At 47.0% G+C, this 27,938-nt stretch overlaps 1 protein-coding gene across 1 annotated transcript in view; it reads right to left on the bottom strand.

Moving 5' to 3' along the window:
• Positions 1-608: 608 nt before the first annotated feature.
• The window catches only part of SCAF8 (SR-related CTD associated factor 8), a 948,526-nt gene continuing 921,196 nt past the window's right edge, over positions 609-27,938 (bottom strand). Inside the window, exons 20-21 of the mRNA XM_086927396.1 lie at positions 23,814-24,038; positions 609-3,695 (exon numbers count right to left, since the gene is read on the bottom strand). Coding sequence (XP_086783522.1) covers positions 1,210-3,695; positions 23,814-24,038 — 2,711 coding nt within the window. The 3' untranslated portion in view covers positions 609-1,209. The remainder of the gene's footprint in view (positions 3,696-23,813; positions 24,039-27,938) is intronic.

Below are 27,938 nucleotides of genomic sequence, written 5' to 3'. Positions count from 1 at the left end.
AAACTGAAACAAGAAAAGGATGACTCGCTAGATGAGCTTTCACCCCCAAACAAGTGCTTATCTAGAAAGATTTTCATGCATCAATTCGGAACGCCTCATTTTACAAGCTAGCCAATAAAAAAAGCTTTATAACGAAACTTAAACATTGAATATACAACAAACGTAAGACTGTTCTATTATGTAGTGTTTTCCATTCCACGAACGTTTACACCATAAGATTGTGTGTATATTTCTAAACAAACAAGAAAAAAGGTCAGTAAAGCAATAATCTAATTCTTAACATAGCAATCAATCTATACAGATCCTTTTTTGTTTTTAGATTTACAGCCTTCCTAATGCATGCTACTTGTAGAAAGTGAAAAGAACACTAAGTGTATCGACGTGTTTGATTTAAAATGTGCCTTTACAAAAGTGGTCATGTAAAATGATAGTTCTATCCAGTCTGCACAAATATTGACACAGTACACACTAATACAACTCATTTTCCAATAAAATGCAAAGTCTCCGCATAAATTATAAAAAATATTTGCTTCAAACTGGCCAGGCTCTCGCCTGACCCAGTTAGACTGAAATGGTAGGTTTAAATAATACAATATCTGGAACACTCATCAAACAAATAGATTTTATTAGCATCTGGAAAAGAACGCAGCCAGCATTGAAAGGTATTTTTGCACTCACTGCAACATGAGCAATAATCATTGACACGTAGATAACGGATGACAGCAGAACGTACAAAATCAGACTTGTTTAATTAACTGTTATGGGCACCTCAATTCATCAGAGCTATTTTAGTTTTTGGCCAATAAGCATGAACCTAAAAAAAACACAGCTTTGTCTATGCTTTAAAATCCACCAGCAGCCTAAAACATGGACAATTCACACCCGTTTTCCGTTAAACATACTCCCTTTTCCACATATAATTCACAAGCAGCTTTTAAAAATTGTTTTCTTCCATAGGAAGTCTGTTCAAGAATTAAAAAACAAACGGGATAATGTTTGTGATTCTGCAGAAAATAAAAACGCTCTACCTAAGATGTTCAAACTAAGAACGGTCTACAAAAGTCAATAGCACAAATATTTAAGTTACAGACAAAAATAAACATCAAATAAACGTAATTCTGGCTGGAAAAATTAACTAAGGGTCAAACAGACATTCAACTATGACAGAGATAACTTTACAAAAGGTATCTTTTACCTACTGAGCGATGATTATGTCCCCTTAGTCTCTGTGCTTTCTACCACTGGTTGACATTTTTGGTCTGCTTCTATGTCAACCTTCTCTTTGCTCTTCTCTTTGCTTTTCTCATCTGAAGAAACCAATTCATCAGAAAGTTCAGGTTCCTTTTTTGCTTCCACTGGGGGTCGGGGAGTGCCGATATCTGCACGTTCACCATTTATTTGAGGCACATTTTCAGCTTTTTCAGGGGAAGAAGTAGGGGTGGGGGAAGTGGTGGTAAGTGAGGTGGCAGTGGCGCCTTGAACATATTCAGAAATGTGAGACTTTGGAGGAACCCATGTGCCCTGCTCCCTCTCCTTTCTAAATCGGTTGCTATTAGTTTCTTTGCGGAAATCAACATCTCGATCATCTCTGTCCCGTTGTTTTTCACGTTGACTTTTGCGCTCACCATGATCTCTGAGAGCATCTTGATCTACTCCTCTGTTCCACATAGGACCACCTCTAAAATCAGGTCTGATGTTTCCAAGATGAAACCTCTCCCTTTCTTCATGAAAGCCTTGTGGGCTTCCAAACGCAGGTAATGGAAGGTGCTGCCTTTCATCAAAATCCCTATGTCCCCAGGGCTTGTCTGCGTTGAAACCAAAGGGCTCCCTTCGACCAAGTGCTTCTAAAAACTGCCTTCCATGATTCTCTCTCATTTCTAATGGCAGTCTTTCAAAGTGTTCCCTTCCCTCCAAAGGCATTCTTCCAAAGCCTTCTCTTCCTTCCATTGGGGGTCTCATAAAAGGTTCCCTTCCCTCCAAATGGGGTCTGACAAACATTTCTCTTCCTTCAATGGGTGGTCTTCCAAAGAGCTCTCTTCCCTCCATAAGGGGTCTTCCTTCCATGGGTGGTCTTCCAAAATTTTCCCTACCCTCCATGGGCGGCCTTCCAAATGGCTCCCGGACATCCATGGGTGGCCTTCCAAAATGTTCTCTTTCATCAATTGGTGGCCTTAAAAACATTTGCCTTGCATCAAGGAGTGGTCGTCCAAAATGCGGTCTCATATCCAATGTTGGTCTTATTGGACTGTCCCTTGTATGTGTACCTAGCCTTAAAAGAACTTCATGGATATCTGGTGGTGGACGTCTTTGGGCATCATGCCCTTCTGGCCCAGGCCAATGAAGGACTTCCTTGGGTTCGGGACCCAACCAGCCTTCTCGAAGATCAGATCTGGACCACTCAGAACCATCTCGTGTATCTGATCCAGGCCAATTATGATGTTCATTTGAATCAGGCTCTGGTCTTCCATGGGATTCGTGTATCTCAGGTTCTGGCCTTCCTTGACCATCTCGTGCTACAGGCCGATCTCCAAGAAGACCTTCGCGAGGAAATGTTCTTAACCGTAAAAGACCTTCTTGTATATCTGGACCTGGCCCTAGAAGACCTTCTCGTGGAAATGGTCCTATCCTTAGTTGGCCTGCATCCGGTCCTGATCCAAGTAGACCCTCACGTGGACCCAAGCCTGGCCTTTGCAAGCCATCACGTGAATCAGCCCCTTGTTTAAGAAGGGCTCCACGTGATCCGGCTTTCATTCTTTGCATGAATTCTCGTGAATCGGCATCTGCTCTTTGAAAGTTCTCTTGCGACTCTGTTCCAGGTCTCTGATGCCTTTCTTCAGGTCTCTGATGCCTTTCTTCAGGTCTCTGATGCCTTTCTTGCAAATCTAGTGGAAGCCCAAGCATGCTCTCCCTCACATTTGGCCCATGCCTTTGTAAGCCTTGTCGTTCATCTATTACTTGCCTGTGCAAGCCATCTCCTGCTCCTGATCTTAAAAGGCCTTCTCGAACATCCATTCCAAGCCTTATAAGGTTTTCGTGGGCACCTGGACCTAGTCTTGGCAGGTTGCCTCGTGCATCAATTCTCGGAATAAGTAAGGCTTCATCTGTTCTTTGCCGTAGTAAACCTTCTTGAGCATTAAGAACCAGCCTCTGACCCTCTTGTATGTTCATAAATGACCTTCCTAGAACACCAGACTCTTCAATTTGTCGCTGTAAACCTTCTTGTGGATCTACATGAATTCTTCCAGCATTACTACTGGTATCCACATGTACTGGTCTACTAATCTCTCGATTTTCCACTGGAGGAAAGCGATAATCTCTATCTCCTTCCTGTTGAATTCCCTCGTTTCCATGTGGTATCACTTTCTCAGAATTGGAATTGTTATCCATGTTCTGTACAGGAGTCACAAATGAAGTCTCAGTACGATTTAATAAGTCTGCCGGAGGGAAGGGACCTTGCGGTGGAGGGACTGTTGGGTCAATGATGGTGGGAGGCGGCATGTTTCGTTGAGGGGGCATACCAGGCTGCATGAAGGGAAATCTTGGCCCAACTGGGTGTGATAGCAATCCTGGATGGCCTTCCACAAAAGCATTTCCATGAATATGGCCAGGCATATTTAAAATAGGCATGCTGTTGGTTGTTACTGGTGGTGGACCACTCTGTATTCCGGAACTGCTTGAAACGTTATTTAGGACAGCTGAAAAGAAAGGACACTCAGTCAGAAAGAAAAGATTATCATCTTTCGGACAAGGTAAAAATAGCATGACATACCATTAAACAATGTCCTAGCATTATACCAGAAATAAAATAAAATACATTTAACAGATTTACTCCATTATAATTTAAATAAAACAGATGGCAGATTCTATGAATTCCAACGTTAACACAGTCAAATAGATTTGTTTTAAGACCTTTTAAGGTTTGATATCTTGGGAAAATTCAAACTTCTAAAATGTTATACTTTTGTGACACCTATAGTTTGACCGAATACTAACCTTTTAAATATTGCTCTTTAACTAAACTATGCAATAATTACACTGAATTCCATTTTCCAACAACAGCATAATATTACCTTAAAATACAAGAACTTGACTGGGCATTGTTGATCTCATGATGTTCAACAAGATGCTGCCCACTGATTATAATTCTGCAAGTGCTAAACCCCACATCTCGGAGCCATTATTAAATATAATATTTTTTCGTGTGTGTATGTATATGTGTGTATGTATGTGTGTGTGTATATATATATATATATATATATATATATATATATATATATATATATATATATATATATATATATATTACTTAGCCAGTAAGAATCTGCTCTTGGTATGTTCTTGGATGTAGAGCTGTAGATTCACATGCTTTGTATACTCCTGCCATCTAGTGCTCGGTCCGGATGTTTGAAAGTTGTTTTTCTTCGAAGAAGTCTTTCCAGTCACAAGGTAGGTGACTGCTCCTTTCGGTGATAGTTTGCATGGGCATCAACTCCATTGTTAGATCGTTTTCCCGAAGAAGGTGAGAATGGAATTAGTAAAGGTAGAATAGAGATGTCCATCTGTATGTATATAAGATATGGAATAACTGCAACGGGTGTAGGTATCCGGGGAGGCAGGTGGGCACATGTGAATCTACAGCACTACATGCCAAGAATAGATGCTTACTGGTTAAGTAACATTTTCTGTTCGAGACATGTGAGCTGCAGATCACATGCTTTGCGCAGACTATACAGCAATATTCTCCCAAAGCGGTGGCTAACCTAAAGCTGTTGGTTGTTTGAAAACGTGTTTTAAGTACTGCCTCGTCTACATTAGCTTGTTGCCTCACTAACACATCTAGCCCCATTTAGTGGGTGGGATGCGCTCTAGGGGGTATTGGCATTTTCCTTTTTGCTTTTGTGTAACATGTTTGGATACATTTAACAATCCACCTGGCAATACCCGATTTAGAAGTGGGATTGACTTAGTGTGGTGGAGAAAAAGCAACAACGGGCTGCTTTGTCTTACAAAAATCTTTTGTTCTTTCTACATAATATAGCAGAGCTCTTCTAACATCAAGTGTGTGTGCAGATAGAGCTTGTTCTGCTATAGAATCAGGTTGAGGAAAGATCACAGGTAACTCACCGATTGATTGATGTGAAAAGCAGAACACACTTTTGGAAGAAATTACGATTGGTTCGAAGAACCACCTTGTCTTTGTGAAGTTGTTAGTGCCTGGCGTTTACCAACTGTCCTCAAGGAAGTGATTGCAATAAGAAAAGCAACCTTCCATGAGAGAAATTGTAGTTGACACTTGTGCATGGGTTCAAAAGGTGGTTCCATTAATTCCACATTGGTGCAGGTGGAACTCTTGGTAGTATTAGTCTTTTTAGTCCTTCCATAAAGGCTTTAATCGCTGGTACTCTGAATAAAGATATGTGTTGTCTGTTTTGTAAGTATGCAGCTACTGCTGCGAAATGTAACTGAATGGATGTATAAGCGAATCCAGATTGCTGTAAGTGTAAGAGATAACAGTTTTGTCCTGAGGCATCCAGGGAATTGATATTGTTACAATATAGAACAAAAAATGTCCACTTTGCTGCATGACATGCCCTAGTAGTAGGTCTCCTAGCCTCCTTTAGGATATTCATACAGTCTGGTGGTAATTGTAAATAACCAAACTATGACTTCAGGAACCAAATCGTCAGGCTGAGTTCCATGTGCTTTGAATATCTGATTTCTCCATGGCTCTGAGTGAGGAGACTGGAGTTGAGATGCAGCTTTTGGTGTGGAAGTACTGACCGCTCCTGCAGGGTGGTGGACCAGGGTTGAAGTGCCCATGTAGGAGCTTTGAAAATCAGTGTGAGGGATGTTTGCCTGAGCTTCAGAACTACCAGCGGAATGAGTGGGAGAGGCGGAAAAGCGTATGCAAATATCCCTGACCAGTTCATCCATCGGGCATTGACTTTGGAGAGCGGGTGCGGGAACCTGGAGACGAAGCTAGGACATTTTGCGTTTGAGCTGTGGCGAACAGGTCTATATGAGGATATCACCATTCCTGAAAGTAGGGAAGAACAATTTGGGGATGAAGTTCCCACTCATGGATTTGCTCTCTCTGTTTGCTGAGAAGGTCTGCAATTTGATTGTTTACTCCTGTAAGGTGTTCTAGTAGGAGATACATTTTGTGATGTATGTACCATTTCCAAATGGCTTGTGCTAGGCATGACAGTTGGAGAGTATGTCCTCCCCTGTTTTTGCATGTAGTACATAGCTGTCATATTGTCTGTGCGAACTCAGACAGTTTTGCCTAGAAGGTGAGTTTGAAATGCTTTGAGCGCTAGAAACACTGCTAGTAGCTCCAAGTTATTGATATGTGGGCTCCTGTACTTTAGAGTCCATAATCCTTGGATTGTGTGACTCTGTAGGGGAGAGACCCAACCAGTGAGCAATGAGTCTGCTGTTAGCACTGTCTGTGGAACAGGGTTGAGAAAGGGCCGCCCTTTGGATACATTTTGTGGGTTCCGCCACTCCAGAGAGCGATGGGTGCGGCCATCTACCAACATTAGATCAGTCAACTGACCCTGCGATTGGTTCCACTGATTTGCGAAGCATTCTTGAGGGGCAACGCATGTGGAGTCTTGCGTGGGAAACAATTATAATGCATGACGTCATCATTCCTAGCAGTTTCATAAGTACTTTCGCTAGTACTTACCTGGTCCTTGATGTTGTAACGGCACAGGTTCTATTGTTCCTTTGGACAGGAGAGACTGGACCTCTTGCTTAAGTAGATGTAAATGTTTTGGTGACATTTTCTGAGAAAGTGGCGGAATGTTTGGAGGATTGTTGGTAAGCTCCAGGCAATAACCAAGTTAGACAATTCCTAGCACCCATTTGTCTGTAGTTACTGATTGCCAGATGGGGAGGAATTGGAAAAGACGTCTCATACAGGTGTTAAGTGATCGGGGAAGCGTAGGCAAGTCACTGTTTGTTAGGAGAGGGGGATGTACGTGTTGTGGAACCTTTAACTCTACCCTTGCCATTATCACCCCTGTACCCTCCTCTAAAGAAGCCTCTCGAGGAGGAGGATTGATTGTTAACCTTGTAGGGTGCAGCAGTAGTGCCTGAAGAGATGGTCTTGGATTCCCCACAATAGAAGGAGCGACAAAAGGAGCCACAATTAGAAGGAGACTGTAGGTAGCTTTAGCTACTTCTGTATCCTTTTTCATCTTTTCAAAGGAGGTATCTACTACGGGTCAAAAGAGATGCTGTTTATCGAATGGTGTATCCAAAATGGATTGCTGGACTTCAGGTTTAAATCCAGAGATCCTTAACCATGCATGCCTCCTTAATACACTAGTATTGATGGCTCTAGCTGCTGTGTCAGCAGCATCTAAAGCACACCTAGTTGATGAATTTGAGATGAGATTTCCCTCTTGGACTAGGTCTTGAGCTTTAGTCTTATGCTCATCTGGTAGAAACAAACAATTGCTCAATTTCATCCCAGTGTGCCCTATCATACTTGCCTAGAAGTGACTGTGTGTTGGCAATACACCTGTGATTTGCTGCTTGGGTGGCTACCCTTTTACAGAAGGAGTCTATGGGTTTGGACTCTTTGTCTGGAGGGGGGTGTCCCCTGATGTTTGTGAATTGGCCCATTTACGGGCATTAGAGACTACTAAAGAGTCCAGTGGTAACTGCCCTTTAATAAAAGTTAGCTCTGATGGGGCAGGCTTGTACTTTTTGTCTATCCTGGGGGTGAGAATGAGAGCACGAAAAGGGTCTTTAAATATATCGTCTGCATGTCTCATTATGCCTTTGAGCATAGGGAGACTGTGAGTGGACCTTTGTGAGCTACTAAGGGTTTCACATAGAAAGTCCTCTTCTAGGGATTCTCTATGTTATTATACCTAGGGCTCCCGGTTTTATGGTATTTATCTTTTTGACATTTCAGTCTGTATTTATCCATATTAATTTTGGGTTTTGTGAAAAAATGAATCTGAAACTAGTATATTTCTTCAATTATTTGACCGATAAATATGCACTCATGAATGAACAACGGACAGGTTTCAGGGAGATAAATACACTCAGATGATAAAATATGCTCTTATAAGAAAACATGCACATTTTAATATCAAGGTTGTGCATATCTAGTGCTGTTTTAGGCGCTTTACTAAAATTCCTTTCTTTTTTTACCCCCCCCCCCTTACCTTTTGATCAACAGAGCTATTGGCCTGGTAGTCATGATTGACAGCATTTAGAATCAGTCAATAGTCAACCCAATTTCCGTTTTTATCCATATTTAAAAATAAATACAGACAGAAAAATAAATAGTGTTCTGTCTGTATTTATCTGTAAAAAACAGTAAACACGGAAAACAGGGAGCCCTAATTATACGACATGATACTCTGCAGCTCTAGATAGTAAATCTATGTACCCTACATTGTCGTGAGGTGGGGAGGGCTTTGTAGGGTAAAGGCCTGGGTCATTATTTGTGGGCGAGTCAGTGTTATAGTCTTTCCAGGGATCTGCTGGTAAAGGATCATCCCCACCATTTCCATCATCCTCGCCATCAGGTTCTTGAGGCGAGTTAGTTGGTGTAATTAGTAAGTGATGTGACTGTGGGGAAGGAGGTGATGGAGGAGGAGGAGGAGGAGAGGGGTTAGTAACAACATGCTTCCTCTTCAAAGGAACAGGATAAGTGTCCTCTGACTCTGGTTTACGTTTCTGAGGCAATTTGGTAGAAAGATGTCCTCCCTGAGGCTTAATATAGAGTTCTTTCTATTTGGGGTTCAATTTCGGGGGTGGGACATCGAAGAAGGGGTCCTGCTGCTGCAGGGGAGCATCTTTCTGTTTCGGACCCGAAAGTTTTGGTGCCGGGATCATATGAATGTTCAGTTTTGAGCCAGTTTTTGGCTCGGTGACAAACTTTGGCCGACTCGATCCCAAGGTGGAAGGCTTTGGATGCGTATTTTGGTGCCGACCTGGAAGGCGGGGGCATTGGAAACTTAGAAGGCTGACCGTTGTCTGAGGGCGGAGGTGGGACCGGAGCATTTTGCTTGAGCTGAATAGGTATTTGGGGCAAGGGGTGTTCAGTACTCACGATAAGTTGACCTTGTGGCACATGTTCTTCCATGTCAGAGTCGGATTCCAAAATCGATACAGGTTCTTCCTGTTCTTCTTTGGCCCCTTGGCGTGTCAATCTTCTTGCTCTGAAACTTCTCCAAAGATGTCTGGCGTGGATTCAATGTTTTGGCTATGCATTTCAAGACATTGAGCATGATGATCACAGAGTGTTTTCGTCGAAATGAAAGATTTGCACACATCGCAGCTCTGTTTGTTGTGGTCCGGACATAAGCACAAGTTGCACATTTCGCCTGAGTCGGTGTGCAGGTAATTCGGGTGGCACAGAGGACAGAATTTGAATGGAGACCGTTCCATCGACTGCAAGGTGGACTGACGCGGAAAGGCCCGATGGCCTTCCACGAGTTTTCCAATCGAAATAGACATTTTGTTGACTGATATGATACGCAGAGAAGTGGGATACGCATACGAAAACAAAATCGTCGAGGATAGAGTGGATTGCACACCGAGGGAAACACAAAGAACAGTTTTGAACCAGAGCGCAGCAATACACTTACGAACCTGATGGCCGAAAAAAACTATTTTCCAATGGAGTCGATGCCCATGCGCACTATCACCAAAAGGAGGAGTTACCTACTCGTGACTGGAAAGACTTCTTAAAAAAAACACACCCTGACCCAACACTAGATGGCAGGAGTATGCAAAGCATGCGATCTACAGCTCACATGCCTAAGACACTTTTTCCACCACAGAAGGCCTAAATGCCGGCAGAGGGCGTCGAGTGACTCTGCAGCGACGTCATCCTTCGGATGTGACATCAGTGGAGTTCATATAACTAACTCACCGGCACACTAACATCAGTTTCTTCCATGACCAATGTCTGTGCTCGAATTGTGGAGCCACAAACAGAAACTGCCTATTGGAACAGTGTCAAATCCCTATTGATTCAAAATTTCAATAAGAAACGGCAAAAAATGCAAGAGACCGAAGAAGACCCAAGGCAGAAAGCAGGAACAGCAATATTCTATCATCCTCCAATGAGATACACATAGCCTAAGAGAGTACAACCGTAAAAACTGGGCAGTATCCAGATATGAAATAGTAAGAACCTGCAACACAACAAGTATTCAGGAGGAATATCCGATATCAGGCTCAATTTGAATGAAAGAAAATAGTTTGCAGTGTGGGCAAGATGGGAAGGACGCAAGAAATCTGTGGCTATATCCTGCCTATACCAGATACAGTATTACCAAAGGTAAGTAACTTGTTCATCTGATAAAGACATCAAGCCACAGATTCCTTACATGGAATCAGATGCCACAGCCTTCCCATCCCTGGAGTAGGGACTGTGAACTGGTACTACAAAGGATACAGAAGTAAAATAAACCTGGTGCAGAAGACAAGGAGACGTGAAAGAAAGAGCAGCTGAGGAAGATATCAAGCTCAGCCATGTAAGTCCTGCATAGGGACTATGGTCAGAAGAATCGTACACCTAGAACCTTGGGAGCAGAATACCGGTTAACCTGACATTACTGCCCAAGGAATGCAAAAGGAGAAACAACAAAGTTTCGACCCAAACGACATCTGACCCATGCATACAATGTGACAACTGTGCACCGAATCACAGGATACACAAAATAAGCCAACAATGTTAGGAGAGAATATCCATGGCAAGAAGAAAATGCCGATAAATGATCTAACAAGGCCATAAGTGATTGTAAAACTAATCTAGGAGGTTTAACAGGTCCTGTTGATTGCATAACCTCTAGAAAACCACTGAGCAATCTCTTAATGCCACAGAAGGAACCATGCTAGCAAAGTTGAAACAGTCTGAAGTTGAAACAACCTCATCTACTATCCGCATAGAAGCGGCCATCAATAGAAAAAGAAGATGGAGACAAAAAGATCTCTAGGAAAATCCATTGAATATCCATATGCATGGAAAAATATAGACGTAGAATATCATTATATATACATATAGGACCTAGATATATATTTATATCTTCAAGGAAAAGAAAAGAACATAGGAGTATGTTTACGCCCCCACAATACAGAGATAAATTATATGTAAGAGTGACAGAAAAGAATGGGTCAAAATACTATAGAGACATGGAGCAGTATAGTACACAGAAAAACAAATTCCCATCAAGGAATGAAGGAAGGCGCATGAATACCACCATAAAACAAGGTAGCATAAGAAGAGGAAAGAGTCCAACCAAAGAGAAACCTCTACAACACAATGTAGTGCCTGACCTCAAGTGCAGGTGTACCGGACCTCAAAAGCTGCGAATAAAAGTCTCCACAGATGATGTAAGAAAAAGTCTCCAGACCAAAGGTGAAAACGCAAGGCGAATTTTCTAGCAATCAAATTTGTAAATAAAATAAGTGGCATATATATATCTCTATATATCTATATATCTATATATCTATATCTATATCTATATATATATATATATATATATATATATATATATGTGTGCGCTCGCGTGTCAAAACACTACCAAACTCGCGGGGAGATTATTTCAAACGCCTTTATTGCCACAGCGTGCTTGAATAGCAAAGAGGCTCAGGAAAATGTCAATCAATTCCCAGTTCGCTGTCTTGTTCCTGACGCGTTTCAAAGGCTCCCGCCTTCTTCTTCAGAGGAAAGGTGAACACATCATGGGAGTACAGGTTCCAGCCCTTCATATAGCAATGGCACGCCCCTAGATGGGCAGTCCAAATGTCTCAGTGCCTGTTGGGACTGGAAGTCCTGTATTTTCAAGGCGCCCCTCCTGGTGTCAAAGGCGGTTGGACAGTCTCCCCTCGCCTGCCAGGCGACATCACGGTGGTGGAGTAGGGGACGGATGAATATCCGTATCTCTAGCAGGCTGGATGCTTGCCCTTGCCGGCTCCTTCCGTGAGGCTGCGTGGCGGTGCTCAGCGTTTCATGCAGGGTTACCGCTACGTTGCAGGTTGCAAGACATACTTAAAGCCACGGTCAACTGGATGTCCGAGAACTCCTTAAAAATCAACCCGGATAAGACGGAAGTGTTGCCCATTTCCATCTCGGGCAACCGCTGGAGCGAGAAATTTTGGCCTGTGGAGCTGAGTGTGCCACCGAAACCGGCGACTGCAGTCAAAAGTCTAGGCCTATACGTGGATGACAAACTATCCATGAAAAAGCAAGTCACTACGGTAGTAGGTACTTGTATAGGCCTGATACGACAATTAAGGAAGATCTCTGCATTACTTTAATTCTCTACTTTGAGACACGTGGTCTCAGCCACAATCCTGGCTAGGCTGGACTACGGGAACTCCCTGTATATAGGTTCACCCCAGCGGCTGCTGGATAAACTACAGGGGGTTATGAATGATGCAGCCAGGTTGATTTATAAGAAACCTAGGACTGCCCACTCTTCCCCCCTGATGCAGGAGCTACACTGGCTTCCGATTCGGCAGAGGGTTGTATTTAAAGGCCTGTGCATCGTACACAAGGCGCTGTATGGTAAAGCACCAAGATATCTGAAATCCCGCCTATTCCCATACATATCAGGCAGGACCTTGCGCTCGTCGGACGCTACCCTCCTGTCCCAATCTCGGTTCAAACTAGCCACGGTGGGGGGACGTGCTTTCTCTAACACACTCCCAGCTTTGTGGAACAAACTGGCCCCAGAGCTTAGGAAGGAAAGCAATTTGCTATCCTTCAGGAAAAAATTAAAAACTGTACTTTTTAAGCAAGCATGGAGCAGACCCTAGGCGCTCTACTGGGATCAAGTGAATGCCATACCTCACGTCGTAATCTGGACAAAACAGCGCTTAGAGACCCCGGTGGTTATAACGCGCTATATAAGTTAAATAAATAAATAAATACGTTCAATTCCATCAAGGCGCTGCTGCACTCTTCTGGCGGGTGTGGTCAGAATGGTGATGGTTCCATTCACGGTATGTGCGCTCGCGTGTCAAAACACTACCAAACTCGCGGGGAGATTATTTCAAACGCCTTTATTGCCACAGCATGCTTGAATAGCAAAGAGGCTCAGGAAAATGTCAATCAATTCCCAGTTCGCCGTCTTGTTCTTGTCCTTTCGTGAGGCTGCGTGGCGGTGCTCAGCGTTTCATGCAGGGTTACCGCTACGCTCAATTCCATCAAGTGGTCAGATGGTTCCATTCACAGTATATGCGCTCGCGTGTCAAAACACTACCAAACTCGCGGGGAGATTATTTCAAACGCCTTTATTGCCACAGCGTGCTTGAATAGCAAAGAGGCTCAGGAAATATATATATATATATACACACAAGTTTCTTACCTTCGGTAACGATATATCTGTAAGAAACAGTAGGTCGTATTACATTCCTTACCTTAGAATATCCCCAGGCGTCAGACTGGATCCGGAAACCTTTGCGTAGCAGTACCCTTGCGAGTCAGTAGGCGTCGTCTGCGGCTCCGCGTCCGTCGTCATTGGCGCTGTGATGACGTCGTCAGATTACTTAGACGCCGTCCTCGCGCGCTGACATCAGTTCTTATACACAGCTTTTCCGCGCCAGAAACGCAGAGCCATGATAAAAACCAACACTGCTGCCATGAAACTAGGGCCCTGAAAGGGGAGGACCTTAACGCTAGATATCGGTTTGCAGAACGGGGAGGACGGGTGGGGCGGTAAGGAATCTAATACTAACTACTGTTTCTTACAGATATATCGTTACCGAATGTAAGTAACTTGTGCATCTGAAAGAAACAGGTTAGTATTAGATTCCTTACCTTAGAATAGATACCCCAGCAATACCAGCCCTGGTAGTGGGTCTGCGAACCAATAATCACACCAGAAAGTCCTGGAGGACGGAACGGCCAAAGAGGCCATCCCTCCGGACTTGGCTGTCCAGGCAATAGTGTCTTGCGAAAGTGTGAAGCGAGGCCCCACGTAGCTGCCTAACAGATGTCCTGCAAGGGGAATCCCCGGCCCAGGGCAGTAGTAGCCGCAGTGGCCAGAGTGGAATGGGTTCTCAGCCCAACAGGAGGCTCCTTCTTAGCCAAAGAGTAGCATGCCTTGATGCACAACACGACCCACCGAGAGATGGTCAGTTTGTGCACCGCCCGTCCCTTATTAGCGCCCACGTAACCAACAAAGAGTTGGTCATCCACCCGGAATTGGCGTGTGCGATCCAGATAGTATGAGAGCGCACGTTTTGGGTCCAGGTGGTGGAGCCGCTCTTCCTCTTTAGAGGGATGCGGAGGCGGAAAGAAGGTGGGCAAGGTGAAAGACTGCCCGATGTCGAAGGCTGTGACTACCTTGGGTAGGAAAGAGGGTCTTGTCCGCAATACAACCTTGTCCGGATAGACAAAGGAAAGGAGGCTTGGAGGAAAGAGCCTGGAGCTCACTCACTCTCCTGGCAGAGGTGATGGCAACCACGAAAGCAGTCTTAAGCGTAAGAAGACGGAGAGGACAGTTATGAAGCGGCTCAAATGGAGCACACATCAGGTAAGTCAGAACCAAGTTCAAGTCCCACTGGGGCATCACGAAAGGAACAGGGGTGAACATATGAGTGATGCCCTTCAAGAACCTATGTACAATCGGGGACTTGAACAAAGAAGGCTGATCAGGTAGCCATAAGAAGGCGGAAAGGGCAGAAAGGTAGCTCTTGGTAGTGCCCAGAGCAGAGCCCTGCTGGGCAAGAGAAAGAAGGAAGAGGCGAACCTCAGAAAGGGGGGCAGAGAGTGGATCCACAGCCTTTGCTGTGCACCATGCCACAAATCTGTTCCACCTGCAGGCGTATACCGACTTTGTGGAGGGACGCCTGGCTGCCAGAATCTCATTACAAACTTCAGTAGGCAAGTCAAATGGCCTCAACTGTCGCCGCCCAATCTCCAAGCATGGAGGTGGAGACTGGACAGGTTTGAGTGGAGGACCGTCGACTGCTACTGCGACAGAAGGTCCTCCTGAAGAGACAGACGAATCGGGGGATTAACTGACATGCTGAGTAGCTCGGGATACCAGTATCTTCGTGCCCAGTCCGGAGACACAAGGATGACTTGGGCCCGGTCGTGCATGATCTTCTTCAGCACTCTGGGCAGAAGTGGTATAGGCGGAAAGGCGTACAACAGACCCCAGCTCCACTCGCGATGAAAAGCGTCTCTGAGCGAGCGCCGCCTTGAAAATTCCAACGCGCAGAACTGATGACATTGCGCGGGCTCTCCCCACTGCTGAAAGAGGCCTTGCACCTCGTCCAAGTTCAGAAGCCATTCGTGATCCATCATGCACAGACGGCTGAGTTTGTCCGCCCTGGCGTTCAGAGAACCTGCTAGGTGTTGAACCACCAGGGTCACGCCCTGATGTTCCAGCCACTGCCAGAGGCACAGAGCCTCCTGGCATAGGGTCCACGACCCCACCCAGCCCTGTTTGTTGCAGTACCACATGGCGGTGGTGTTGCCCATGAACTACTGCATTACACTCCCGCGGACAGAGGGGAGGAATGCCTTCAGTGCAAGCCGGATCGCCTGCAGCTCCACAAGGTTGATGTGGAGCCGGGACTTCGCTGGAGACCAGAGGCCTCTGATCTCCGTCTCTCCCATGTGGCCCCCCAGCCCTGGAGGGACGCGTCCGTCACAACTACGTGCTCCGGTTGGGGTAGGGAGAGGGATCTGCCACTGACCCAATCGCGGTCTGTGAGCCACCACTGCAACTGTCTTGCAGTGCCCTCCGAGATAAAGACATGGTCGGTTAAGTTGCCCTGATGCTGGGCCCACTGAAACTTTAGGTCCCACTGCAGAACCCGCATCCGCGACCTGGCGTGATGCACCAGAAGGATGCAGGAGGCCATCAGCCCCAGAAGCCGCAGCGTCAACCTGACCGCGACTCGGGATAATGGCTAAAAGATTGTAATCAGAGCCTGAATATCCTGAACCCGCTGTTCGGGAGGATAAACCCGAAACTGCGCCGAGCCTAAAACCGCTCCAATGATGAGGAGCTTCTGAGAGGGACACAGGTGTGACTTCGGCACATTGATGGAGAACTCCAGCAAGTGCAGGAGGTCGGCCGTAGAATAAAGGTGGATGACTACTCTCTGGGGCGAGCCCGCCTTCAACAACCAGTCGTCGAGGTAGGGGAAGAGGTAGGGGAAGACTGAAACCCCTAACCTGCGCAGATGAGCTGGGACCACCGCCATCACTTTCGTGGTGGGGCGCTGGTAAGGCCGAAGGGGAGCACGGTAAACTGAAAATGCTCGTGGCCTACCGTGAACCGCAGGTAGCACCGGTGGGCCGGCAGGAGGGGATGTGAAAGTAAGCGTCCTGTAAGTCCAACGCTACCATCCAGTCTCCCGGGTCCAGGGCAGCTAAGACCTGAGCCAGCGTCAGCATTTTGAACTTCTCCTTCCGGAGGAAGCCGTTGACGTTCCGCAGGTCCAAGATAGGGCGTAGGCCCCCTTTGCCCTTCATGGGAACCAGAAAGTAGCAACCACACCCTACTTCTGGCCCAGGAACGCGCTCGATGGTCTCCTTGGCCAAGAGGGCCGTAACTTCCTCTCACAGAAGATTCAAGTGATCCCCCGGCACGCTGTGGTACTGCGGTGGCATGGCTGGAGGGGTAGCCTCGAAGAGGAGGGAGTAGCCCCTTCGGACGATTAGCAGCACCCACCTGTCCGACGTGACAGTGCGCCAGTGGAGGAGGTGATGGCGAACCCTGCCCCCCCCGCCCCCCTACCCCCACCACTGGCGTCACGTGGGCCTGAAAGCTCGGACTAGGAGGGCTTTGAGGCGGATGCTGCGGGGGTAGATGTGGACTGCCTCACCGTTGTCCCCGGGCACCGCCACGGCGGTTACCACGTCCGCCACCGCGCTGGATGTTAGTCTGCGGCCCGTGGCTGGCAGGACATGTGGGGGCGCCCCTTCCTTGGCCATGAAATGAGCGAAAGGCAGCAGTTTGCTGGCGCGGGGTCGACAGGCCCAAGGACTTGACCGTAGCCCTGGAGTCCTTAAAGTGCTCAAGCGAACTGTCTGCCTTGTCACCAAAGAGACGACGGCCATCAAACGGCATGTCCATAAGGGTGTTTTGGACATCAGCCGAAAAGTTGGCGGACCTCAGCCAGGCGTGGCGACGAATCGCCATCATCGTTGCCATCGCCCTGCCTAGCGAGTCCGTTGTATCCAGTCCACATCGGATGGAATACCTTGCCACATCTCGACCCTCGGCAAGGGTTTGGGCGAGTTTAGCCCGGGCCTCCTCCGGACATTGTGGCAGCACGTCCACAGAGAGTGGGAATAACGGCCCAGGCACGCAGTGTTAACTGACCGCAACCCCAAACTCAGAGAAACATCTTCTTACCATACTGTTCGTACCTCTTGGATTCCCGATCGGGGGGAGGCGTCGGGAATGCGGTCTGGGAGTTAGAGGCCTGTATGACCAGGCTCTCGGTAGTGGGGTGGGTGGACAGGAAGCAAGGGTTTTTTGGGGGGGACTGGGGATGACGTCGTCCGGGGACGGCGTCGGCGGCGACACCCTAGGGTCCGGCACCGGCGAGGTCTTAAGGTCGACCGGCAACGCCCCTGATCCGGAACCGGGGCCGAAGCACACGACGGCGCCGGGGCCGAAGCACCCGGCCCATTTGGGCTCCCAGTCGAGACTGCAGGGCCTGAAGGCAGCGCAGAACCAGACGGAGGAGTGAGCGACCTCATGGCCTTGAGGAAGGCATCGATTTCCTCCGGCGTCGCGTTCTGCCCAAGGAGCGGCGGGTATGGAGCAGGCCGCGAGGCCTGCGGCACCGGCGGACCCGCGTAGGTAGTGTCGCCGAACCCCTGGCCGCGTTGTGCGAGCTTCGGGGGATAGTCAGAAGACTATGTCGCTTCTTAGACTTTTTGTACCTCTTACCTGAGGACTTGGAGCCCGAGGAGTGGTGACGACTCTACGAGCTGTGACGACTTCGGCCCCGCGACCGGTCCCTCGACCTCCTTCCGGACCAGGACCTTGAACGGCACGGGGCCAACTGCCGGAGCTCGAGGCGCTTGCGGGACCGCTCCCACCTAGCCTTCGACGTCAAGGCCTGGCAGTCGGGGCATGATTTGTCATCGTGGTCGGACCCCAGGCAATGTAGACACAGGCGATGGGGTCGGTAACCGACATCAGTCGGCTGCAGTCGACGCAGGGTTTGAACCCGGGCATCCCTACTGGCACCGTCTGAGTCGTTCGACTTTGAAGAAAGATCAAAAATTATCGAAAAAGTTTAATCAAAAATTGACTAAGGGTACCACTTTTTCCGGATCAGCTCTTGCTGGCGCGTAAAAAAGAAGAACTGTTGTCAGCGCGTGAGAGCAGCGTCTAAGTACTCCGGCGACGTAATCCCGGTGCCGACGACGGACGCGGAGCCGCAGATGACGCCTACCGCGTGCAAGGGTACTTACTGCTACGCAAAAGTTTCCGGATCCAGTCTGACGCCTGGGGATATTCTAAGGTAAGGAATCGAATACTAACCTGTTTCTTTCAGATGGTGTTGATTCAGGACCGGAATGGGGCCTGCTTGAGTCTGAGCTGGAAGACTTGTGTTTATGTTTCATAGGTGGGCTGGAGGGTGGGGCATCTGAAACTTTCTTTGTGTCAACCAGAGCCCGAGGGCGAGGGTGACACCAGAGCCTTATCTTTGGTTTGAGTGGGCAAATGGGGATCTGTACTCACGGGGCTTTGACCCAGAGTGACAATTAGGTCTTCCTCAATGTCCGAGTCAGCTTTGGACACGGAGGCCAGTTCTTGTTCTTCAGCTTCTGTGGCAGGACGGTGTTCTTGTTCTTCACCGAAGATCTCCGGTATGGAGCCGCTGCCGCGTTGCATCTCGTGGCGTCGAGCCCGACGATCACGGATGTTCTTCTTCGAACGGAATGATTGACACGCTTCGCAGAACTTTTCTTCGTGTTCCGGGGATCAGCACAGGTTGCAGACCTAGTGCAAGTTGGTGCATGGGAGGAATATGCTACTTACCAGTATGCATCTGTTCTTGGCATGTAGGGCTGCTGGCATTCATATCTTGTGCCTAGTGTTGGGTCCGGATGATTGCACTTTGTTGTCTTGGAAAAGTCTTCGAAGTATCACGAGATAGGTGACTCCTCCCTTGGACTACAGTGCGCATGGGCATCTTCTCCATCCTCAGATTGTCTTTCGCCATTATGGCAGAGATGAAGATAGTAAAGTAAGAGATGGCCATGCCAGAGATAATGCTGCAGCTGCTACAAGCACCGGGGAGGAGGGCGGGCGATATGAATGTCAGCAGCCCTACATGCCAAGAACACATGCATACTGGTAAGTAGCATATTTTGTTCGAGGCATGTGGGCTGCTCAATTCATATCTTGTGCATAGACTGTATAGCAGTATCTCCTCTAGCAGTGGCTACCTGTGCCAGCTGCAGCAGTTTGAAAAAGAGTTTTGAGGACAGCCTGGCCTACAGCAGCTTGCTGTTTTGCTTGCACGTCTACACAGTAGTGTTTTGTGAAAGTGTGTATAGTGGTCCATGTGGCTGCCTTACAGATATCTTCAAGGGGAATATTTCCTAGGAAAGCCATGGATGCCCCCATTTTTCTTGTGGAGTGTGTTCTTAGGGGGATGGTTAAAGTGCGTTTTGCTTTTTGATAGCATATTTGAATGCATTTAACTATCCATCTGGCTATTCCTGCTTTTGAAATTGGATTCCCTTTGTGTTGTGGTGCAAAAGCAACAAATATTTGTTTTGTCTTCCTAAAGGATTTATTTCTGTCCACATAATAAAGTAGAGCTCTCTTGACGTCTAGTGTGTGCAGGGCTCTTTCAGCTACTGACTGTGGATTTTGAAAGAACACTGGCAGTTCTATTGATTGGTTGATATGGAAATTGGATACAACTTTAGGCATGAATTTCGGGTTTGTTCTAAGAACCACCCTATTGGCATGTACCTGCATGAAAGGTTCTTGAATTGTTAGGGCTTGTAATTCGCTCACTCTTCTGAGTGAGGTGATGGCAACCAAGAATGCAATTTTCCACGATAAGAATTGCAGTTCGCATGAATGTAGAGGTTCGAAAGGGGGGCCCATGAGTCTGGTAAGCACTATATTTAGATTCCAGACTAGAGAAGGGGGGTGCCTAGGAGGAATCACCCTTTTTAAACCCTCCATGAAGGCTTTGATTGCTGGTACTCTAAACAGTGAAAGATGTTGCCTGTTTTGAAGGTATGCTGCTATAGCAGCGAGGTGGAGTCGTATTGAAGAGTATGCTAAGTTACATCTTTGTAGATGTAGCAGGTAACATATAATGTTTTGTATTGAAGCGTCTAAGGGGTTGATTTGATTATTGTTGCAGTAAATAACAAATCTCTTCCATTTAGCTGCATAGCACACTTGTGTGGTTGGTTTTCTTGCCTCCCTAATGATGTTCATGCAATCTGGGGGCAAGTTAAGGTATCCAGACTCTAAGACCTCAGGAGCCAGATCGCTAGGTTCATCTGATTGGGATCTGGGTGTCTGATTTCTCCATGGTTCTGAGTTAGAAGATGAGGTGCAAGGCAGTCTTTGATGAGGAACTACTGAGAGTTCTAGGAACGTTGTGTACCACGGTTGTCTGGCCGATATGGGAGCAACTAGGATTAGTGTGAGGGCCACCAGCGGGATTAGCGGTGCTGGGGGAAAAGCGTACGCAAATTTGCCTGACCAGTTCATCCATATCGCATTGCCCTGTGACAATGGATGTGGGAACCTGGCGGCAAAGTACTGGCATTTGGAGTTTTCTTTTGTGGCGAACAGGTCTATTTCTGGTCGACCCCACTCCTTGAAGAATGGTTGGAGAACCTGGCGGGTGAATCTCCCATTCGTGTAGTTGTTGGCTGTGCCTGCTGAGCAGGTCTGCAACCTGATTGTCTTTCCCTGGAAGGTGTTCTGCTAGGAGAAAAATGTTTTTTGGAATCGCCCACTTCCATATGCTCTGTGCCAGATGGGACAGCTGTGGAGAGTGTGTTCCTCCTTGTGTCTGGATATAGTACATCGCGGTCATGTTGTCCGTCCGGATCAACACCGTCTTGCTGTGCAAATATGTCTGAAATGCTTTCTGGGCTAGGAATATTGCTAGCAATTCCAGTTGGTTGATATGAGCTTTTTCGGTTTGTTTGTCCAGAGCCCTTGTACTGTGTATTGAAGGAGATGTGCTCCTCAGCCTGTCAGTGATGCGTCCACTGTTAGTACTAGTTGTGGAACCGGCTCTTGGAACAGTTGCCCCTTGGAAAGGTTCTGTGGGTTCCACCACTGCAGAGAGTTGGGAGTGCGACTAAATACCAACACTAAGTCTTTTAGTTGTCCTTGAGCCTGGTTCCACTGCAGTGCTAGACATTCCTGTAATGGGCACTGTTGAAACCTAATGTTGTAAGGTCACCTAGGGTAGCCTGGCCTAGGGTAAGACAATATTAACAGAGGCTCATGTGTAAAGGTTGCATACCACCCAGCAGTAACATCAAGCAATTCCACTCAAAAATGACGCTACACCAATCTTTGTGTAAAAATACGAGCTGTTTTATAAAAGTTCTTTTAGTTTCTTTGTTTTTCAAACTTTCACAGTCAAATACATTTAAGTTCTCTTAACCTCATCACTTTATCACATATAGTAGGTAAACATCTACATATTTCAACAGATCATGTGCAATATTACTGTACTTTAATTAACCCTTTTCAAATCTTCTTTTGAAATCAAGCCCTTGTCAGTTAACTACAATCTTCCCACAGACAATCTATCTCCAGGAAACAGATTGGCATTCCCCAGCACAGGATATCAATTCCTTAAGCAACCCCACCCTTTCTCAGTACAAGCTGACATTGGTTTCATGCACCAGAGGCTGTGAGAGCGTATACAAATTAACTGGTTTAGGCCTCTGTCACCTTCAAGCCCTCTAGAGTACAGGAGGATTATATACCGTCTGAGTTGGCTTATCAGGGTACTGCTACCTAGCAGTTCCTCTACCCCCTGCTGTATGTGGAAACCAACCAGTGCTGCACCACTCTCTGCTTATGAGGCCAGTCAAGTTGAAGTACAGCCCAGTCCTCCTCTGCCTCCCCTCAGGCTTCCCAGCTTACTTGATGGTGAATGCTCGAATGTCTGGCCACCAGTCGCACCCCTTCACTTGAAGTGCGCTTCCCCGCTGAAAAACCGGGCCTCCCCGCTCCCTCTCTCCTCAGGGAAGCAGGGGCCCTCCTTCGTGTGACTCACGGCGCTTGGGCGGGATGTCAGTTGCTCGATCGAGCCGCTCCCCTAGGATCTCCTCTAATGCCGCTGACAACGTTTTTCTCCGCGAAGGCGCGTTCGCGCATGCGCGGGAAGAAAGCGGACCGAGAACAGAGTCTGCTCCGCCCGCCTGACGCTGGTAGTGGCTCCACAGCGGGCCTGCTCGGTCCTAGGCCCCTCCTGTCAAGGAGAACTGGATCAGCCTAGAATATGCGCAGTGGCGCCGGATACTGCTCAACCAGCCCCCTTTTCTCCTTCATTCAGCGGCGCTGCCACAACAGCGCTATCGAAGCCCCAGGGGTCCCGCTCACCGCGAAATCAGGGAGAACTACGCAGCCACCAGAAACCCTGACACCCCACTCCTCTTCCTCACGAGTGGGGAGGTTTATTTACAGGCTGCACGACCAGACACAGGTAAGGGGCCTCGGCGTCAAGGGCAAGAGCCTGCTTCAGCACCATAGAGAGGGGGGGGGGGGGGGGGTTTGAGGTGGAATCCCTCACGGTTGAGCCCCCAAAACTCTATTCTCAGCAGAAACCCACTAACCCTCCATACTGGACAGGAGCAACGCCCCCCCCCCAGTCCATGTCCTGAGGAGAACCCGTCTAAATGTTGTTGGGTTCGAAACGCGTCGACGTTCTTACCTCCAAGATACCAAATAATTAGGGCTCGCTAGGAATCAACTCAATATACTTGCAAATGTTTGATCTGTTCTCATGTCATTCCTAGCTACAGCACTTAATGTGAAATCTATTGTGTATCTTGTGCAGGTGATAACAAGTAGGCTCATTGTAACCTGATAGTCCACTTGTTCAGTCTATATCCAGGACTGGAGCCTCAATGATTGATTGACCTGAGGCCTACCACTGTTGTCTATGTTAATTATTTGTCACAATTTCCTTGTTTAAGTATTGTGTTTGATATCTTCTTTTCAGTTCACTGAATATGTATTTATGTATCCTTATAAATGTTGTGTTGTATCTTTTGATGCCAAAAAACTCTTAAGAAATATTTTATAATATAAAAAAAGTTTTTCAATACAAATGGTTGTCCAACCTAGCAATTCATTATACTAGGCTGCGCACTACTACATCGACTCAAACTGCCCAGCCATTTCTTTGTTTATTGCATAATAGTGGTCCAGGCCGGTCAGTGACAGGACCCAAGCCTTTCCCAGTTTCCCCTTACCTAAACAATAGAGCAGCCCCTCTTCCAAGTGTACACCCTTCCCACTTCAAAGGCAGATTTTAAGCAACAAAGTGAAAACTTTGTAAATGTTGCACACAGCAACAAGTTACATTAATTCCAATGTGGGCATCAAGTCGGGCTTAAAGCAACAAGTTGTTTAATACCTTACAGTTCCACAGTACTTGGGTATAAGCCAATCAAAACATAGATGTATTAAGGTCAGGGCACTGGCACGGTCTCATTAGCAGGCCTCTACTCCGAATTGTTAAACCAGCAGTATTAGTCCAAAACTTTGGGGGTGATTATACAAAAAGGCATTTTCTTACAAAAATGATTTATGTAAAGGTGTATTGCGATGTGTACTTCTTACCAGATCCAGGAGCCTTTTCTGAAGAAGTGACCTGAATGTCTGTTGCTTCAGATTGCTTTACTCCAGATTCTACTTGACTGGTTGGTAATGGGTTGAATGAATTGTCAAATGAAACAGTTTCAGTATCATTCGAAGCAGAGAGTGAAGTAGCTGGCATTCCAATGCTATTGAAAGATGAACCTTTCATTGTCTCTTGGGTCACAGACAAAGGGGGCTGAATCAAAGCTGTAAACAAGGTGGGAAATAGAATGCTTAAACAAGTGCAACCAGATTTTTTATCATCTTATAATTACAATATTTTCACACAATCTCAATATTAACACACTGAACAAATTCTGTCCTTTCAAAGAAATATGAAAAGAAGTTACATTATATAACATAAGTACGAGAAATGGCAAACGAATATGCTACTTACCAGTATGCATCTGTTCTTGGCATGTAGGGCTGCTGACATTCATATCTGTGCATAGATCGCCGCCTAGTGTTGGGTCCGGATGATTGCACATTGTTGTCCTGGAAGAGTCTTCGAAGTATCACAAGATAGGTGGCTCCTCCCCTGGACTACAGTGCGCATGGGCATCCTCTCCATCCTCAGATTGTTTTTCGCCATTGTGGCAGAGATGGAGTGTATTACAGTAAGTGATGACCATGCTAAGAGTAATTTGAGTGCTGAAGCCGCTACAGGCGCCGGGCGGGCGATATGAATGTCAGCAGCCCTACATGCCAAGAACAGATGCATACTGGTAAGTAGCATATTCGGTTCGAGGCATGTGGGCTGCTGAATTCATATCTGTGCATAGAATACATAGCAGTCCCTCCATTAGCGGCGGCTGCCTGTGCCAGCTGCAGCAGTCTGAAAAAGTGTTTTTAGAACAGCCTGTCCTACAGCTGCCTGCTGTTTGGAATGCACGTCTACGCAGTAGTGTTTTGTAAATGTGTGTATGGTAGACCATGTGGCTGCTTTACAGATTTCCTCTAGAGGAATGTTTCCCAGGAAAGCCATGAAGGCCCCCAACTTTCGTGTTGAGTGAGCTCTTGGGGGAACCGTTAATGTGCGCTTAGCCTTTTGATAGCAAATCTGAATGCTCTTAACGATCCATCTGGCTATACCTGCTTTTGAAATTGGGTTGTCTTTGTGTTTCGGTGAAAAGGCAACAAACAGTTGTTTCGTTTTTCTGAAATCTTTTGTCCTATCTATGTAGTACATGAGAGCTCTTTTGACATCTAGTGTGTGGAGCATTCTCTCTGCCACTGAATCTGGATTCTGGAAGAACACTGGCAGTTCTATAGTTTGATTCATATAGAACTGTGAAACCACTTTAGGCAGAAACATAGGGTTAGTGCGTAGTACCACCTTGTTGGAGTGAATCTGTATGAATGGCTCTTGTATAGTTAGTGCTCAAAGTTCACTAACTCGTCGTAGCGATGTGATTGCTATTAGGAAATCCACTTTCCACGTTAAGAATTGTATCTCGCATGAGTGGAGAGGCTCAAAAGGTGGACCCATAAGTCTGGTAAGGACCACATTCAGGTTCCATACAGGTGCTGGTGGGTGTCTGGGAGGAATAACACGTTTGAGTCCTTCCAGAAAAGCTTTGATGGCAGGCACTATGAAAAGCGAGAGATGCTGCCTGTTTTGGAGATAAGCTGCTATTGCGGATAAATGTATATGAATGGAAGCGTAGGCCAGATTGCACTTGTATAGATGTAATAGATAACAGATGATGTGTTGAGTAGATACATCTAGCGGATGAATGTCATTATTGGCACAATAAATGACGAATCTCTTCCATTTGGCCGCATAACATGCTCTAGTCGTGGACCTTCTTGCCTCCTTTATGATATCCATACAGTTCGGAGGTAGGTTGAGGTAGCCAAATTCTAAGACCTCAGGAGCCAGATCGCCAGGTTGAGCTGTTGCGGATCTGGATGCTGAATGTCGCCATGGTTCTGCATGAAAAGTCTGGGTGTGAGGTGCAGCCTTTGATGCAGTACCACGGAGAGATCTAGAAACGTGGTGTACCATGGTTGGCGCGCCCATGTTGGAGCATCTAGGATGAGAGTAATCGAGTGTTACCTCAGTTTGCGTGCCACTAGCGGTATCAGCGGTGCTGGGGGAAAAGTGTACGCAAATTTGCCTGACCAGTTCATCCAGATCGCATTTCCCTGCTACTGTGGGTGTGGGAACCTGGCGGCGAAGCTTTGGCATTTTGCGTTTTCCCTTGTGGCGAATAGGTCTATCTCTGGATGACCCCACTGCTGGAAGTACGGTTGGAGTACTGATGGATGTATCTCCCACTCGTGCCTCTGGTGGCTGTGCCGGCTGAGCAGGTCCGCCATCTGATTGTTCTTGCCTGAGAGGTGTTCTGCCATGAGGAAGATGTTTCTCTGAATGGCCCACTTCCACATGCTCTGAGCCAGATGAGACAACTGTGGAGAGTGTGTACCTCCCTGCTTCTGTATGTAGTACATGGCAGTCATGTCGTCCGTCCGGATCAACACTACTTTGTTGCACAAATGTACCTTGAATGCTTTCATCGCCATGAAGATTGCCATCAGTTCTAGAAGGTTGATGTGCATCTTTCTCTGCTGTACTGTCCATAGTCCCTGCACTGTGTAGTGGAGTACATGAGCTCCCCATCCCTGGAGAGATGCGTCCGTTGTCAGTATTATCTGTGGTACAGGCTCTTGGAACGGTCGGCCCCTGCAAAGGTTTTGTGGGTTCCACCAATGCATAGAGTTGTATGCGCGACCGGTCTTTCAATTGTCCGTGAGCCTGATTCCACTGACGTGCTAAGTACTCTTGAAGCGGGCGCATGTGTAATCTCCCGTGCGGGACTATGAAGATGCAGGAGGCCATCATGCCTATCAACTGCATGAACACTCGTGCTGGAAGCGAGTGTTGTGGTCTGAATTTTTGTATCAGCAATCGAATGCTGTTGATCCTCACTGAATTTGGCTGTGCTTTGGCTGCCAGAGTGTCTATCGTCGCGCCCAAGTACTGCCGTACGTGGGCGGGCTGAAGGTGGGACTTTAATTAATTTAGTGAAAATCCCAGGCTGCGAAGTAGGTGAATGGTGTGGGACATGTGGGTGGCACATTGCTGGGCCGACTTTGCTTGGATAAGCCAGTCGTCCAGATAAGGGTAGACGTGAATATTTTGTCTCCGTAGGTGTGCAGCCACTGTCGCTAGGCACTTGGTAAACACCCTGGGTGCTGTTGTCACTCCGAAGGGGAGGATTTTGAACTGATAATGCTGATCCTGAATGGTAAATCTGAGATATTTTCTGTGTGACGGGTGTACTGGTATATGGAAATATGCATCCTTTAGATCTAGTGTTGCAAGGAAATCTCCCTGACTGAGTAACGGTAGAACCTGCTGTAATGTGAGCATGTGAAAATGTTCTGACAGGATGTACGCGTGTAGGGGTCTGAGGTCCAGTATGGGTCTGAGGGACCCGTCCTTTTTTGGGATCAAGAAGTACAGCGAGTACACCCCTGTACCTTTTTGTTCCACAGGCACGAGCTCTATGGCTCCTTTTTGCAGCATGCTGACTACCTCTTGCTGTAATAACTGTATATGTTCTGCGGACATAGGACGGTGTCTTGGCGGTATGTTGGGTGGAGCGGATGTTAACTCCAGACAATAACCGTACTGGATAAGCTGCCGCACCCACCTGTCTGTGGTGATGGATTTCCAGACTGGCAGGAACCGTAGTAGTCTCCCACCCGACCGGTGTTATATGGTCGGTGGGCAGTGACAAGACGTCACTGTTTGTTGGTGGCGGAGGATCGGGAGTTGTTGTTTCCACGACCTCTGCCCTTGGTGCTGTTTCCACGATAGCCACCCCTATTGGTCTTGTTGTAGGTGGTCTGCGTGCCTCCTTTACTATATTGTGCCTGCTGGGACACTTGGCCTCTGGAAGCTCCTCTATTGTTGGAGCGACCAAAAGAACCAGCTCTGAACTGCTGGGACTGGAGAGCTCCCATAGACTTTGCAGTCTCTGTGTCCTTTTTAATTTTTTCTAAGGTGGTGTCCACTTCTGGGCTGAATAAGTGATCAGGGTTAACTGGTTGATTGAGTATGGTGGTTTGTATCTCAGGCTTGATCCCGGAGATTCTCAG

This window comes from Lissotriton vulgaris, chromosome 6 (assembly GCF_964263255.1).
Source record: "Lissotriton vulgaris chromosome 6, aLisVul1.2, whole genome shotgun sequence".
Classification (NCBI taxonomy): domain Eukaryota; kingdom Metazoa; phylum Chordata; class Amphibia; order Caudata; family Salamandridae; genus Lissotriton; species Lissotriton vulgaris.
Note: the sequence above shows the minus strand (reverse complement) of the source record. Positions and strands in the feature narration are given on the sequence as shown.